This window comes from Eschrichtius robustus, chromosome 6 (genome assembly GCF_028021215.1).
Source record: "Eschrichtius robustus isolate mEscRob2 chromosome 6, mEscRob2.pri, whole genome shotgun sequence".
Lineage (NCBI taxonomy): Eukaryota > Metazoa > Chordata > Mammalia > Artiodactyla > Eschrichtiidae > Eschrichtius > Eschrichtius robustus.
This window is the reverse complement of record NC_090829.1, coordinates 141,978,450-141,994,899: the sequence shown is the minus strand read 5'-3', so window position 1 is coordinate 141,994,899 and position 16,450 is coordinate 141,978,450. Positions and strand designations below refer to the sequence as shown.

At 44.4% G+C, this 16,450-nt stretch overlaps 1 protein-coding gene across 1 annotated transcript in view; it reads left to right on the top strand.

The window, feature by feature from the left end:
* Window positions 1-16,450, top strand: part of DSCAM (DS cell adhesion molecule) — a 738,451-nt gene that overhangs the window by 701,814 nt on the left and 20,187 nt on the right. Inside the window, exons 30-31 of the mRNA XM_068545703.1 lie at window positions 6,540-6,655; window positions 10,055-10,204. Of these exons, the coding sequence (XP_068401804.1) occupies window positions 6,540-6,655; window positions 10,055-10,204 (266 nt within the window). The remainder of the gene's footprint in view (window positions 1-6,539; window positions 6,656-10,054; window positions 10,205-16,450) is intronic.

Genomic DNA, 16,450 nt, shown 5'->3' with positions numbered 1-16,450 from the left:
TAGCATGTTTAAAAGAACTTGCTTTGATGATTTCTTTTTTTTCATGACAGTCTGAAATTGATAACCCATCTTTCACTTGACATAATTTTCATTCTATGAAGCTAAATATCCATGTAATGCTTGGTTAGAGACATAGATACCAAATAATATGCGTTTATGCACACCATAGGTAGTTTTCTTGTTGGCTGGACTCAACCAATAGAACATTTCCCATTAACCCGAGAATAATGAGGCACATTTTAAGTAAGTAGCTTTGGTTTTGCTTCCACCAAATATGCCACTTTGAGGTCAAGCTTTCTTCCTAACGGTTAGCCAGGTGAAAGGGAATCCATGAAAGGGAATGGGTTCAAAATCGATGGCCTGATCAAGGAAGATTCTCCTTGCCTTCAGCTCCCACTGCCCCTTCAGCACCCCTCCACCAGAGCACCCACCACCTTCTGCTGCAAATAGCTATTCAGTCTGGTCTTGGAAGTCACAGCCTATTTCATCACCATGTTAGGAGAAACCAGCACTATAGTTGCCCCACTCATAACTGTTGAGTAGATGAATGACTAGGGGTAGTAGAATAAGTAAGTGCACGTTCACAACTGTACAAGACGCCCCAACCTTTGCACTTTATATTGTAATGATTAAACCAAAAGTCAAAAGAGGATAATCAGAGTCTAGGAACCAGATAAGAAAAATGTCGGGGAATTTCCTGGCGGTCCAGTGGTTAGGACTCGGCGCTTTCACTGCCAAGGCTTGGGGTTGGATCCCTGGTTGGGGAGCTAAGATCCCGCAAGCCGCAAGGCGTGGCCAAAAAGAAAAATGTCAGGGACCCTGATGGTGACCTTGACGTTGTCATTTTAGGATGACTAACGTAGGAGATAAAAAGATGGAGTATAGGGTCTCTTCCCATCCCCTACAGCACCACAGTTGGCTTTAACTTCCTCCCTCATCTTTGCATATCAGAGTAGTACTTTATTGTTATTCACAAAGAGTCCTCTCCCATATCACCAGTATGTGTGAAGACCTAAGACAGAGGTTGAATACCGTTGGCCCATGGATTACATTTCCCACAGATGTCTTTGTTTGTCCATACTGTGTTTTAAAACAGTGTGAATTGTTGGTAACAGACATGAAGGAATCAAGAATGACTCTGAAATATTTGGTGTGAGCAGTTAGATAAACATTGGTGCCATTTGCCGAGATTAGGAAGATAGATGCAGGGTATGGACTTTTTTTTTTCCGTAGGGCAGAGGAAGGGGGTGTGGATCAGAAGAAAAGGCTTGTAAGGGTCATGTTGGGGACGCTTTTTAAGCCTCCAATGAAGGTGTCAGATAGCTGGTAGCAGGAATCTGGAGCCCAGAGTAGAGCTCAGAGATGCAAAGGGTCTGTAAAATGTCTCCATCTATCTAATCCCATCACGCTAGATCAAACGTACATGAGAAGATTATGAAAAGCTGTATGAAGTGCCTTGAGTCCATGCTCTTGTGCCAGTCCGTACTTGTTTGCCAGTGGTCACTTAGAAGGCAGCCAGACACATGTGCGCTTGTATTGAACAAATCTGACAAAAATATCTGGAACGCAAATAAGCCAGAGTCATTCGATTTGTAATAATTATCTATCTAATAAAGTAAATTTTCTAATGTAGTCTCAAAAATATGAAATTGTTGATGTCCTTTAAAAATCAAGACATTTCACATAAAACTGTGGCTTTCTGACTTCTCCTGAAAGTGTTCTGCCACACGGGGCACAGCCTCAATGGTCGCGGGTATCTGGACCTGCGCTCGACGCCCCCCTTAGACTGGGTGTAACCTGCTCAGCCCAGGGGCCCCTGTTCCTGTGTCCACCCAGGTCCACCTCCCTGATTTGTACCCCAGTCTGGTTCCTGCAGCTGTGTGTCTTCCCAGATAGCTTCTGGCCACTTCCTTCATGCCCTCCCAGACCATCAGTCATGCCTCTACCCAAAGCCTGTGACACCGGGGTCCGTGCTTCCTGACATGTTCAACATTTGTGTCGTTAGGGTGATGTGGTATTAGCTTCTCTGCTGCCTTCCCTCCCTCTTGTCATGAACCCCAGGCAAGACATCAGAAAGCGTCTTCTTCCTTCTTTGTTAATAGGGCAGTTACCGTGGTGGAAAGACTACCTATTGATAAGAGCGGGAATCAGTAATGATATTTGCAGTTGCCAACATGAAATTAGGAACATTAAAACTAGTAATTACTCCCACTTAAGGTGTTTAAGGTGGTTTTCTCCAAAGGATGAAAGTGATTGAAAAGGAAGAGAATTTCCAAGCTCCTCAAATAGGTGAATTTTTATGGGATTAATTCAGAAGAGAAAGCAATGCTTTTATTCATGAAGGGTCAGTTCGATCTAAGTTTGGCAGGTTAACAGGCCAAGCAACAAAAAACCTTGTCCCCTACCTGGTCAGGTTAGGGCCAAGCACATTCCGAATGTAGCCCAGGAAGTCTAGGCAAGTCAGATCCTTTGGTACAGAGAAGCCCTACTGAATTGCTGTTCCTCATCTTTGTCACTGCTTTCTCTGGGAAGGTGAGGACTGAGCAGGCTGGGACATAGAATCACGAACTTATATTCTAGGCCTAATGCTGCCACCAGCTGGCTTTGTGATTTTGGGGGTACAGTAAAGTCCCCAACATACGAACGAGTTCTGTTCTGAGTGTGCGTTTGTAACTCCCAATTTGTTCGTAAGTCCAGCAAAGTTAGCCTGGGGACCCAACTAACACCATCAGCTACATAGTACTGCACTGTAATAGGTTTATGGTACTTTTCACACAAATAATACACAAAAACAAACACAAAAAATAAAGAGAACGTTTTTAATCTTACATTACCTTGAAAAATGCAGTACTACAGTACAACAGCTGGCATACAGGGGCTGGCATCGAGTGCACAGGCAAGAAGCGTTACTGACTGGAGGAGGGAGAGGAGGTGGGAGATGGTAGAGCTGAAGGGTCGTCAGCAACAGGAAGCGGAGGGCAAGCTGCAATTTCACTCACGCCTGACGTTGACGGCACACACGTTCGCATCTTTGAAAGTTCGCAACTTGAAGGTTTGTATGTAGGAGACTTACTGTGCATCCTTTTCTCTCTCTGTGCCCTGTTTTCCTTATCTAAAAACAGCAGTTGGAAATTGCTCCTAGCTTTACCATCCCATGATCTAGGTGAATATGACATTTATTGTCCGCCCATGCTCCTCAAGGAAGGATCTGTGTATTTCGGTGAGATTAGCCGTCCCGGGGCCAGACGGGCAGGTGCAACTGCAGGACAAACACAGACAACCTGGAGCCCCCCCCCAGGGGGTCCCCCACAGGCTGCCACTCCCATCGCTGGGCCTCATGCTTCGGGACACTCATCCGTCTCACCCAAGCAAGTCACCTCGTAGAGGAGAGAGAAGATAGACTTCATCCACCATGCTCAGAGAGAAAGGGTTTTCCTTTTATACGATTAGGCAAGAAAACATTTTTTTTAAAGATACCGGACTTCTCGGAGGTGAGACCGGCTTGCCGTAAGGTACTAAGCAACACATGGTTGATGTCCAAGGACCACTATTAGTAAGAAAGCTAGTTGTGAGCAGTGACGGGTTCAGACTGAGAGTTCAAGTTCCTTTAGCTTTTTGATGTTTATATTTTTATACACATAGTAAAAAAGAAAAATGCCCACCCAACTGTTACAACGAGATATATCCTGATATCCTTACAGTAATTTTGTACTTACAGGATGCTCCGTAGCACATTTTGGGGAGGAAGGGGGATGGTATGCAGAAATCGTCATTAGTTTGGTTTTTTTTTTCCCCCAAATCTTAAGGAAATGTTGATTTTCAAGTGTTGTAGCAACTGCACATAATTTATTGGCTGAGCCCAGAAACACCATCCACTGTGAACCAGGGTCAGCTCTCTGTCATTTTAATCAGACAACCAGATGGCAAATGGATGGTGGATGGTTATATTTCAATAATAACTAATATATTTAGCATGATCCCATATCATATAAAAGATGCAATTTTTCTTCCACAGTGAAAACATTCAGAATCTTTTTCCAGGTTACAAATGAGGTTTCTTTAAATAGCTTTTTTTTGAAGGTTTGCTGCTGTTCTAATGGCCAATTATTATAGTTTGGGGGAATCAACTTCCATGTAACAATGATTATAAAATATGGCAGCACAGATTAAGATAAAGAAACAATTTCCTTGGGCCCTGATAACCCTTTTAGATTGAGAAAAATGTTACTGCCCCCAAAGCAAAGGCTCTAGGAGGTGTGACTCAGCTCCCATTGTGCCCAAACATTATTCATTCAACAACCTGCAACAAATATTAATTGAGCACCTACTTTGGTTATATACCGTTCCAAGTTTCAGGGTATACAGGGGACAGAAGAGATGAAAATATCCTCTGAGGAGCTTATAGTCTATTGGCAGAGACGGCTAATCAATAACTCAATTAAACATATGCCAGGGAGTTTTAAGTTTTGAGGAGACAGAATTAAATGGAGAATGGGGAGTTCCCACGGCAGGACTCCACTGGCCCCTCTGAAAAGACAGAAGGGAGGGGGCAGCCACATGAGCATTGCGTTGGGGAAGTGTGTCCTAAGCAAAGGAAACAGCAAGTGCAAAGAGAGGGAAGAAAAATAAGCCCCTGAATCTCAAGGTTTGTGGGGCAACTTTCTTGCCTTCCAGCTGCAGGGCTTACAGTGTAGTCCCGCGAGGAGGGGCGTTCACCTCCGGCTTTGATTGTCCCTGTTCACAAAGTTTAATCATATCCTAAGTCTTTGTGTCAGTCGCCACGGAGCACAGCAGTGATGTCACCTGCTTCCTGTGTCAACCTGACAGCAGACCCCTTGTTGTTAAGTATAGCTGCGCAGGGTTCCTCGCTGTGGACCGCCTCATAACTATTCATCACGAGCAGAAGGGACTAGCTCACACTTCTATTTTTGATGCGAGGACAAGCTCCGGTCCCTAGTGAAGTTTCGAAACAGATCTTTCGGATATTCACAGAGGAGTAGTTCCCCATATGTTTTTGTGGAAATAGAGCCTGTCTGACGTAACTGCAGCCCCCCCAAGCCACCAACGCTCTTCATTTTATGCAAGGATCTGAATCTTTGCTTTAAAAACACACACACACACACAAATAAAGTAAGAACTTGGTTAAGGAAATCATTTAAAAACATTTATAGACCATGTAAAAAATTCAGGCCAAAACGTTTGAATTTGGGCTCTGCGTAATTAGCATGGTCTAGCTACATAACCCAGTTACTCATCTGCAGAGCAAGAAATCTGGTTCAAGATCAAGGCCTAGGTAGAGCTGCCGCACCTTTCAAAAGCTGCCATTTCCGTGAGCTGTTTTGTTTACACTCAAGAAAGAACCACTGTAAAGTATTCAGAATATTAACATGGACCTCTGAAAGCAAACATTTAAACAGCTTCTTGAGTGAACTTGACCTTCAGATTATTAACACTCATCAACCACATGGTTCAAGAGTGGATGCACCCTCATGGATGAGGAAGATCTGAGCTTCCGGGTGAATGCTTGCTTGGAGCAAAAAGCGTTTGAGATTTTAGTATGGATACACGTTTATTGTTCTCCATTACATATAATTAACACTGGGCGTGCCAGGCTCCACAAATCTTTCTCAAAACAGATTTTGGCAGTTAATGAGCTAGATTTAGGGAAGGCATAGATTATCACATTGATTAAATTATCTGAATGCCTGCTACTTCCTGGAAGGTGTTTCAGAAAATATTCTTAAATATTAAATATTCTTAAATCTACTCAATTCTTATAATTCTGTAAAGATTGAACAACCATTTTTCTAACGTGCATTGCTAATTAAAGCTTTTATCGACTTTTTTGTAGTTTTGTCCAACATGCAGATTTTTTTTTTTTTTTTTTTTTGCTGTGAGCTGTAACTGAATTTGATTATACCATGCAGTTTTACTACCTCTTTCCATTTACTTTTAGGAGACAGCTCACTCTAAGTAATTTTCTGGTACACAAATTTTGAGATAAATTCTTATAGTAATTGCTTTTTTTCTATTCTAAAATGTAATTGGGTTCGGAAAACTAAACTAATGTCAGGGAAGCTAACACGGTTTATGATTTGTTACTAGAACAAAAATAAAATGACTCCAGGTATAATACAAATCTGTTAGTAAAACCCCATCCAGTGAATGACCAATACACATGTTTTCTCCCTTACCATCATTGGAATATCTCATGTCTGACAAGTGAAAATGTTGTTGATTTAAGAATGTTTGTGTGTGTGTGTGTTTCATTTGGCTTTTATACAAGAAATAGGAAAGTCCAAAGTTTCTATTGATAGATGCAGAACCAATCTTTATTGACAGTTGGTATTTCCTGAACCTCACAACTGACTGCTGAAATTTATAATAAATATCATTTGAATGAAGGAAAAAAAATCTATCCTGTGTGTCTTTCCCTCCCCTTCCCACATAATTAGATAATAAGTTGGTGTACAAGCACATGTTGGCCTAGTGTAACACTGAACTGAATTTGTTAATGCATCCCCCTTTTTTATTCCCAGTAAGAATACCCGGACTTCGGACACCTTGAGCAAGCAACAGCAAACCCTGAGGATGCACATTGACATACCCAGGGCTCAGCTTTTGATTGAAGAGAGAGACACAATGGAGACCATTGGTAAGGTGTCCTGTTTGCTGCCTTACACAATGTGGCTGCTACAGCCATGCCCTCTCAGCCCAAACCCTGAGCCATGGGAAATATCAGACATGGGAACATCTTGAATGCTACATGAGCAAAGAAGTTAGAAGGTAGACAACTGTTATTGAGGAGAATAATAAGTACCAGCAAATATGGGGGAAATGAACTTATATAAACCACAGAATTCACCTGAGAGAACCCCAGCTCTGTCCCAAGTTGGGTCTCTCCTGGAGAGGCTCTTGCTACCACTCCGAAGAACCAACATTTGTAATCAAGCAAACTGAGAAGGGCTGTACACTAAGACCCCGTCTTGGAAATCCGCTTTATGAGCTCCTCCTCAACTCCAATAAGGCCTTTATTAAAGAAAATTTTTAAATTCTACAAATGTCTTTGCACAGGACATCTTTCTCCACCCCCTGGCACCCCATAAACATCCTTCACAGGGCTCTGGAAAAGTCCCAGCTCCCCTGTTTCACGATCGCAAAAGACGCCTGGAGAGCTTCAGTGGCCTGTCTACCCAGAACCCAGGTGTCCTGACTCCTTCCAGCCTCTTTCCACTCAAAGTCCAGTGTCCACACTGCCTATCTAGATGGTTCTATTTATACCAGAACCAGAGACTTTGTATTTCCACTACAGTAATGATCAGAAGAATAGCTAACATTTATTAAGAGTGCTCTAAAGGTCACATACTTTTATAAGCACTTTATGTGGATTATTTAACTTACCCCTCCCAAACAACATAGGAAAAAGATTCTACTTGGGAACTGGGACATCGAGAGGTTCTGTAGCTTGCAGGTCACACAGACAGGATCAAAACCAGGGCAGGTCCCCCACCTGGCCACCTGTTTCACCTTTGGTGACTGGGTGTCACCTTCTTCCGTATCAACAGGCTACTTTCTCACCTTAGAAGTATGGCTGGACCCCCCAGTACTCTTGGAAACAGACTTTGAGGCAGGTTTCCTAGGCTGCCACTTTTTGAACTTCACTCTGTGTCTGTTCTGGAAGATGTTTGCTGGCACTTGGTCCCAGGACAACCCTTTCCGGTGGTTTGGCTAAAACCACCCAACTCCTGGCATATACCCTCCATACCTCTTGCCAATTAGGCAGTGATGAGTGACCAGATTGGCAGGACACCTCCATTGCCCCTTGTCCCTGCCCTGCTTTTATGGTCTTTTAATAGAACAGTGGGGATGTCTGACCTAATGGCTCCTAAATTCTAAGACCTGGGCTGCCCGTGCGGGATTCAAGTTTGGTTCAGGCATAACAGCACTTAGCACAGCTTGGTCATGTCCAATGTGACCCTCGCTCAACCAACTTCAGTTAAATACTACCACGTTGTATGAGGGCTCACTACTCATCCTGAAATACACAAGATTTAATTTGTTGGCTCACATCAGGGCAAGGCACCATGTTTTGTTTCTCATTACCTTTTCTGTAGTGTATCTGGAATCTCTTTTATTGAACCCTGTGAATTGGGCATTAAAACTAAGATTTCCTTTGAAACATCAGTTCCAAAATCAAATTGTAACTCCTATGACTTTATAATACAGTTACGACATTTGCTAAATGTTCTCACTAGACTTGTTAATAACTCTACCTACAGCTGTTAAAATAGGTCTCTAGGCGGATCCTGGGAGTGGTGTATTACCTCCCAGTAGCTAGTCACTGCTGACCAAACACCAGAGGAAGGTCTGCCCGTCGTTTCCGTACATAATAACGACCCTTAGCCAGAGATATAGCACATTCGTTGCAGGATCATTCATCACCAAGAGTCGTTTACCTCCCGGTGGTGCCTGACAGTTTGGTCGATGGCATTTTCTAATTATTGGGGAAGTAGAGACGTGATGCTTCAAAACGCTCTGGGCTCTGCCTACAAGAATCCAATACGGGAGAGCCATTAATTTCTAGCCAGAATGGACGGTCAGCCTCACAAACTGACAGGCACCCGAAATGTCCCATTAAAACTGGAAACCCAGCCCCACAGATACTCTGGCGTGTTCTTACTGGGGCTACATGATAGAAACCACAACACAGTTTTATGGATGAAAGCGAATGTATGTCGGGCCTCTGCTACCAGGTCCAATTATAAGAACCCACCTCCGTGGAAAGGCCGCCTTATTCGAGGGTGGAGGGGCGGATGTAGGGCGGGACCCCCAAGCCGAGCCCAGGCTCCCACCGTGGCACCGATCTGGGCTGTACCACACACTGGGTGCCAGCAGACCTCCTGGCAGTCCTTCCTCTTTTTCTCTGCCCAGAAATTTTATTCTGACTTCAAGAGTTTTTCCTTTCCTGCCAGAGCCTGAGTAATTGGATTTTGTAAGGTTCGTTCTGTTCAGAGCCTTTTTTGGGCACAGCACTCTAGCTGTGTTGTTTATGACTTTCGCATTACCGTTCAGTGTCAAGCCCGCTACAGTGTGGTCCCAGCTGACTGGTAAACTCATGTGAACATCACCCCAGCCTGCAGTGCTTGAAAATGTATGAAAAACTCCATATATCCTAACGAAAGTTTCCCTTGGAGTCAAAAAGCTCTTAGGAAAGTGTGAAAAGTATCACAACAAAGTAATGAAAATCTGAGACAGCCAAATAATGACACACAGCCTCACCGACTGCTCCTTCTCCAAAGGCTTAAAATGCTCTGTGTTCATCTGCACCCAGGCTTCCCTAACCTTCAAGTGCCCTATGCCAGTAGGACCTGGGAAGTCTGACAAGTGAGTCATTTTGAGAAGTCAATTACAGAATGCCCTAGAGTCACTGAAGCCCAGGAGAGTTGGGAAGAAAAGGCATATACCTCAGAACAGTTCAAATCAAGGAATCAATACGCTCTGAAGACTGGCCCTTCTCTTCTCCTCCCCCCATGCCCCATCTTGAACATTTGCCGTCTTCCATATGAGAGGCGACCCTGGGATAGATGAGCGCAGGGCAGTTTTTCTTGTACCGCAAACAGAGCTTATTTGAAACGGCAGCCTCAACCCTGGGCGATGCTGACATGGCCGGTGGTGTCTCGGGGGAGCTTTTAACAAACACATAAACCCCAAACTCTATTAAATGGACAGCCACCCAACAGTCCTCCCCAGATCAATGTGTGCTTAATGAGAAGAAACCAAGCCCCAGCAGAGAGGGGAGACCCTTCTCCGCGGTCGTTCTCTTTAAGTCACGCTCCTGAGTCAACCCCTAAGGATAATCTATTTTTTTCATTCTGGAGTAATTCTAATACAGTGGTTGAATATTTTGGGTTTCTTTTTTTGTTTTTCTGGATGAGATTAGGTTCTTGTTATTGTTGCCATTAACAATAATGCAAGTAGCGAGGAGAGAGGCGGCCAGGGAGTCACGGAGCAGGGGATAACCGTGCCTGGCTTCCTGTATCCTGCTGTTCTGCAGACGATCGCTCCACGGTCCTGTTGACGGATGCTGACTTCGGAGAGGCAGCGAAACAAAAGTCCCTGACGGTGACACACACGGTCCATTACCAGTCAGTGTCGCAGGCCACCGGGCCCTTGGTGGATGTTTCGGACGCTCGGCCGGGAACGAGTGAGTGGTCACACATCACTTAAACTCTGTGGGTGTTATCAGTGCTGAGAACGCATTCGTGCTCTATGGCTGTGCAATAAAATGTGGGGTTTCTCAGCTCGGTGCCTAAGAAGCAAGTAGGTATGATGACATCTTTGATTGGGACATTGACTTTGTCTTGTTTGATCTGAGCTGTTCCTAAACTTGTATCAGTTGAAGCCAATAACTCTTGGTATTGGTTTACTAAGAAAGTGTTAGAAATTTCAGGTCCAGTTATTTTTTTTTTTTTATTTAGACAACACAGGAAAAGAAGTTAGTGAACCTTAGTGATTATCTCCTCTGTGCCAGGATTGGGATAGAAAGATGATATCAGTCTGTTATCTTGGCAACAGCCCTGTCAGGTACTTGCTTATACAGTAGAAGATATTAGAGCTCCCATTTTACTGATGAGGAAACAATCTCAGAGAAGTTAGGGAAACAGTCCAAAGTTGTACGCATACTATGTAGTGAAACCAAGATTCAGCTGTGGGTCCGTCTGTCCTCCGAGCTTACGCTTTTCTCCTGAACCTCACTATTTGAGAAGAATATAGTTCTGCTTAATCTGGGGGTTATGTTTGGTTTAGTTATTAAGATTTGGATCCATATTATATGGAAATTAATTACTGTGATGAAATTAAATACCCTAATATGTATCTAGAGCTTATTAATTAGATATTCTTATTCCTACATAATTTAAATTGTTCCTAAATCTCTTTAAAGACTGAGAAATTGATGTCCCGATGATTATCTTTTTGGAAGTTTTGATGCTAGCTTTTAAATCATTAATCACTCTCTTTGAAAAAATTTTTACATTCTTCGAGTAGAGTGCGATAATTAGAAAAATAAATATTATAATGCTTAAAGCTGTTCTTTATAATGTCTGCCTTGTAAGGCATTTGTGAAATGCACTGAGCTTCCTGAAGCAAACTGGTTGATTCCTAAGCAGCATTGTACTATGCAGGAAAACGGTGCTAGCGGTTACCGAAATTCATTTGAAAAGTCGTTTTCGAGAACATTCTGAAGGAGTCTTTTATTCCTCCCCTCTGTGTAACCTCACGTCCTTCCTTCTCTGATGACATTAGCACATTCTGAAGACACGAACGGGACATGAGTGAGGATTAGCTTTGCGAAGGAGTGCGCGGGATTAAGATCTTTGCTCTTAGAAAGTGCTCCCAGGTCCTTGACATTCTCTCCAGCTATGGGCTTTTCCATCATGATCTGCCTGGGCCTGCTCCTGGCTACTTCAGGACACTGCACTGATGGCTTTCTGAGCCACTTATGGCTATTAAACCCGGGAAAGATTACAGACTTCTATCAGAGGATCCTTGACCTCAGCAGGCCTTTGTCCCCGTCAGAGTGGAAGTTAATGGAGACCTTAGCAGCAGGATAGGAAAGAGGCAGAGGAAACAGGACAGACGCCCCAGGGAGTGGCTCCCCATCTTCTGTGTGCATCAGAATTACCCAGGGTGCCTGTTTAAAATGCTCGTTCCAGGCTTCCACCCCCAGGGATTCAGATCCATTGGTGTATGGTGGGGCCTGGGAATCTGCATTATAACCGCCATCTAGGGTGATTCTGTTGCTGGTTGCCTGGATCCCTCGTTGAGAAACACTTCCCCAAGTGTTAGGCGCGTGTCACGTAGAGCCCGGGAGGAGGTGTCCACAGTAGCACAGCCTTGCAGAAGCCCTCAGACCTGCCGGGCTCACCGCACAGCAGGTGAAAAGAATCTGCACGTCCAGCTCCCTGCCAATGCTCAGCTGGCAGAGAGATGTACAAAGGCTAGTCGCAAACAGCCAAGGCCAGACAGGAGGCAGTGAAACGAAAGCACGGGGAAGCTTCTAGCTGCCGGGTCAGCCCCAGAACAAGGGAAGGCTGATTTGACGGCTTTCAGAATATCCACAGAGACACGCATCTGCGTCACAAGCAGAAGCGCTAACGAGTGAGAGGTGAGGGTCTCTCACTCACCTCAGGCAGGAGGCTGGCGGAAGGGACGTGTCGGCCTCCCTCTCTCATGGCCTCATGGCTCTAACGGTGTAGGCACGGTTGGGGAGCTTTAAGAATTCCTTCATCAGACTCAGAAACATTCATGAAGGTGTTAATTCACATATGGCCAGTGCCCAGGGTTGGGGGTACCTCGAAAGGTGCAAAAAGACATTCACTTCATCTGAGTGGAGGAAGTCAAACGTGAAACAAGGAGCAAAAGCGTTTTTTGTCTATCAGTAGGTACGAGGAACAAATAGAACAGAATGATGAGATGGTGAGTCGGCCGGGGGCGTGGGGACCAGGGGAGGGGCTGGCTCAGTGTGAGGCTTGGGGAAGACCTCCACTGAGTCACAGGCAGGAGTCAGTCGGCCTGCCAGGCAGAAGGAACGGTACGGGAAAGCCTCTAAAGCACGTTGGGGGCAGAAGTGGGACCTGAATGGGGACGGGGAAGGCGGATAGGACGAGCCAGAGACACAGCCAGCCTGGTTTTGCAGGCCTCACAGGCTAGTGCCACATGTCTGCAGCCTGTTCTGAGGGTGTTGGGATGCTCGCCCAGGGCTTGCCTGATGATCAGATCCCACAGAAACCGCTACAGCTTCTGGAAAGACGCTTCTTTCATTGGTGATGAACTTAATTAAATAGTGTTTACAAACACTTGGAAAATCTACGCAAATTCATTCCTCAGTCTCTAGTTCCAAAAAAATAGAATTATTCATTTAGCATCTGCAGAACGTTCTCCATTAGTAAAGATTTCGGGATCATTTTTTTTTTTTTAATTGGAGTATAGTTGCTTTACAATGTTGTGTTGGTTTCTGCTGTACAGTGAAGTGAATCAGCTAAATGTATACATATATCCTCTCCCTCTTGGATGGACCTCCCTCCCACCCCCCTCATCCCACCCATCTAGGTCATCACAGAGCACCGAGCTGAGCTCCCTGTGCTATACAGCAGGTTCCCTCTAGCTATCTAGTTTACACATGGTAGTGTATTTATGTCAATCCTAATCTCCCAATTCGTCCCACCCTCCCCTTCCCCCACTGTGTCCACATGTCCCTTCTCTGCGTCTGCATCTCAATTCCTGCCCTGCAAATAGGTTCATCTGTACCATTTTTCTAGATTCCACATATATGCATTAATATACAATATTTGTTTTTCTCTTTCTGACTTACTTCACTCTGTATGACAGACTCTAGGTCCATCCACATCTCTACAAATGACAGAATTTTGTTCCTTTTTATGGCTGAGTAGTAGTCCATTGTGATCATTTTGTTGTATTAAATATTTCTCCAAAACCACATTACGAAGGGCTAAAGGCATTGTATTTTTTTATGTGGAAGTAGAAACGGTGGGTGTCTCCCCCCGCAGCACATCAGCACAGGAGTCCAAAGCCTTGAGCTTTCTGCAGCCCAGTCTCTGCTTGCTTTTTGTACCCAGAGCTTGTCACCTGGGCCCAGGTGTTACGCCTGCATCCCCTCAGTCCCCTGGGGCAGGTTCCTCTCACTGCAGTCTGGCGTATTTGTAGAGATTGGTTTATAGCCGATTTCCTCAACTACCAAAGACATTCCTGTTCTATTCTAATTTTGTTGTTATTGTAGGAAACTTTTATTTTTAAGAAGAACATCTAAAATATGTCGCTTGCACATAAGCACGACTGTTCTGTAGAAGTTATGTTTCTAAGCATTGCATTAGTTTGCCAAAGGGTTGCAACAAATTCTTATTACAAGGATGGGAGAAATCGCAATGATTTGCTGTATCTCTCTCTTTCAAGATGTGAAAACACATACCGTGGCTGTGTCCATGGCTCTGTTCACGTCCCCGTCTCTCCCGTGGGTTAGGACGCACTTGGAAGCTGGGTCTCTGTTCACGCGGGTCTCCCCAGCTGCTGCCAGAGGGTCCAACACACAGTAGACCTTTGGTAAATGCATTTAGATACTGAGCGACCGTATGTATACTTATGTCAGAAGTTTTGAAATCAGAGCAACGGGGATGGAAAAGAAAGGATGTTTAGTATATTCAGCAGGAGTCGGGCAACCAGTTTCTTCCCTCTCTTTGTTCTCCGTTTCCTGAGACATCTGATCAGCTGTGTGTCTGTATCGCCTCACCCAGTTAGAAGTGTTTTCTTTCCACATGTACACAGTCGGCCCCCGGGACACGTTGCAGAAACTTACCGATGAGGTCATCACCTTGGAGAACTTAAACCAACCTTTTTACTTACAAAACGTGCAAGGGTACAAAGACATGTGAAGTGATCGGTGTCAGATTTGACCCGGGTTTGTTTTGTCATGTTTACCTGGACGTCATCCATCCATCATCATTTATTCATTCCTGCAAAAAGCATTCACCACGCAGGGCTGGACTGGAAAACAAATAAGACACGGTTCCCATCCTCACCAGTTACTACCAGTGGGCACCTTTCTGCATCACTGGCATTCTCCAGCGTCTAGTTTTGTGATTTTTCATGGCTATTTTCCTGTCAAACTCTCGAAAGTGAGTTTCTAGCCTTCCTGGTCAACCCATCAAATCTCCCGTCACCATCTTCATTAAACAGGACACACTGCATCCCGTGTCAAGTGTCTGTCACTCAGGAGTCATGGGCTAAGCCCCGATTCATTGATGCCTCCCACGTGCCTGTGGTTCTGTAGCTCGTTAATGTCACGCACGTCTCACAACAGCGCTGATGGTGGGCAAGGTCGTCACCCACCAGTCCCAGAGAGGAAAGCAGCGGGCACACCAGGGAGGTCACAGCCCGCGAGTAGTAAAGCTGGACCAAACTAAGAGACACTCACCCCAAAGCCCCACTCTCAACCCCTCCACGCTCCTCTAAGCAGAGATGAGGCTTCTGTAAGGACTGCTGGGGACAAAATAGACTTCACATACATGTTGAATAAGAAGAGCTTGCAGCACGGATTGAATCTTTCTTGTTGAGACTTTGAAAAGCACGCACACGCTATTACCCGGGATGGTATTCAACACACTGCTGGAAAATACCTGATGGCAGTGAAGAGAGTCCGGTGTGTGATAAGCCCTTGATAAATATTTGTTCGTTGAATGATAGGAATGTTCAGGCTCCCCGTTTCACCCTGTCTACGAGACAACTGGTAAATTCATCGTGCAAAGCCAAGGCCTCGGCATCTGTAAGATATGAAAACCAGTAGCAGGGAATGAAAGCCGATTATATACATGACATGCTTTATGACCTTATTATCCACCAAATCCTCTCATCCCAAGTTCAGGATAATTAAAATAATTTGATTCAATGAGCAGAAGCTTAATTCAGGTTCAGACCCAATGCTGGAAGGCCAAGAATTATTTATGTCACTTACCCCTAATTCATTTGTTGTTTAGCAAGCATAATGCCTAATCACTAGATTTTATTTATATTAGGATGCCGGGGACCCAAATAAGATACTTTCCACGCAAGGACAGTAAACCCCAACATTTATTTGCTTAATAGATTAACTAGGAAGGTCTACGAAGGAGGCCACTGCGTGGGATCCAAGTAAAATTTTTATTTTAGCTGCTATCTCAGAAACTATCCTACAGAAAAGTTCAATTCAGGTACCAAACAGCTCCAAAAACCTGATTATTAAAAAATGTGTCAACTCCTGAGTATTCTACCTACAAGGACAATTTTGCCTGTAGGATGCTTGCTTAGAGCAGAACGAAGTGCAGTTCAAGGAAAGTAATATCATGACCTATATTCCCAATATTATCAGGCCACTGGTAAAGCTGTCCTCATCTAGGAAAAAAAAAAGGGGGGGGGGATAATGAACAAAGTTAACTTGAAAAGATGGCTTGAATAGTGCCACTTGAATAGTGCCACTTGACCGTGGAACTTTCCAGATAGGGTCATCTCAGTGGGAAAAGGGGCTATGGAGGGGGGCAAGGTCTCTGCCCCACCGTTAGTGGGTGAGCTTGACAGGAGGAAACACAGGTGAGGGTTTGGGGAGTTGAGGAAATTGTGTCCCAGAAGTGATACTATCAAACTGACCCCCTCTTCCACAAGCATCCAGGCCAGGAGTAAAACTGATCCACAGCTGTACTTACAAGAAACTTAAGGAAGAATAAAAATAAGAACCCTCAAAACTTATGTAAGGGACTGGGTGATTTTCTGGAAAAGATTCATTAGCATTTAAATAACAAGCTCCACTATTTAAGCTCCACTTATCACGTCGACAGTGCCTGGAAGACATTTAGCCTCCTACCCAGGAGAATGCTTTTCTATCTCTTTGAAGATCTCTTTCCTA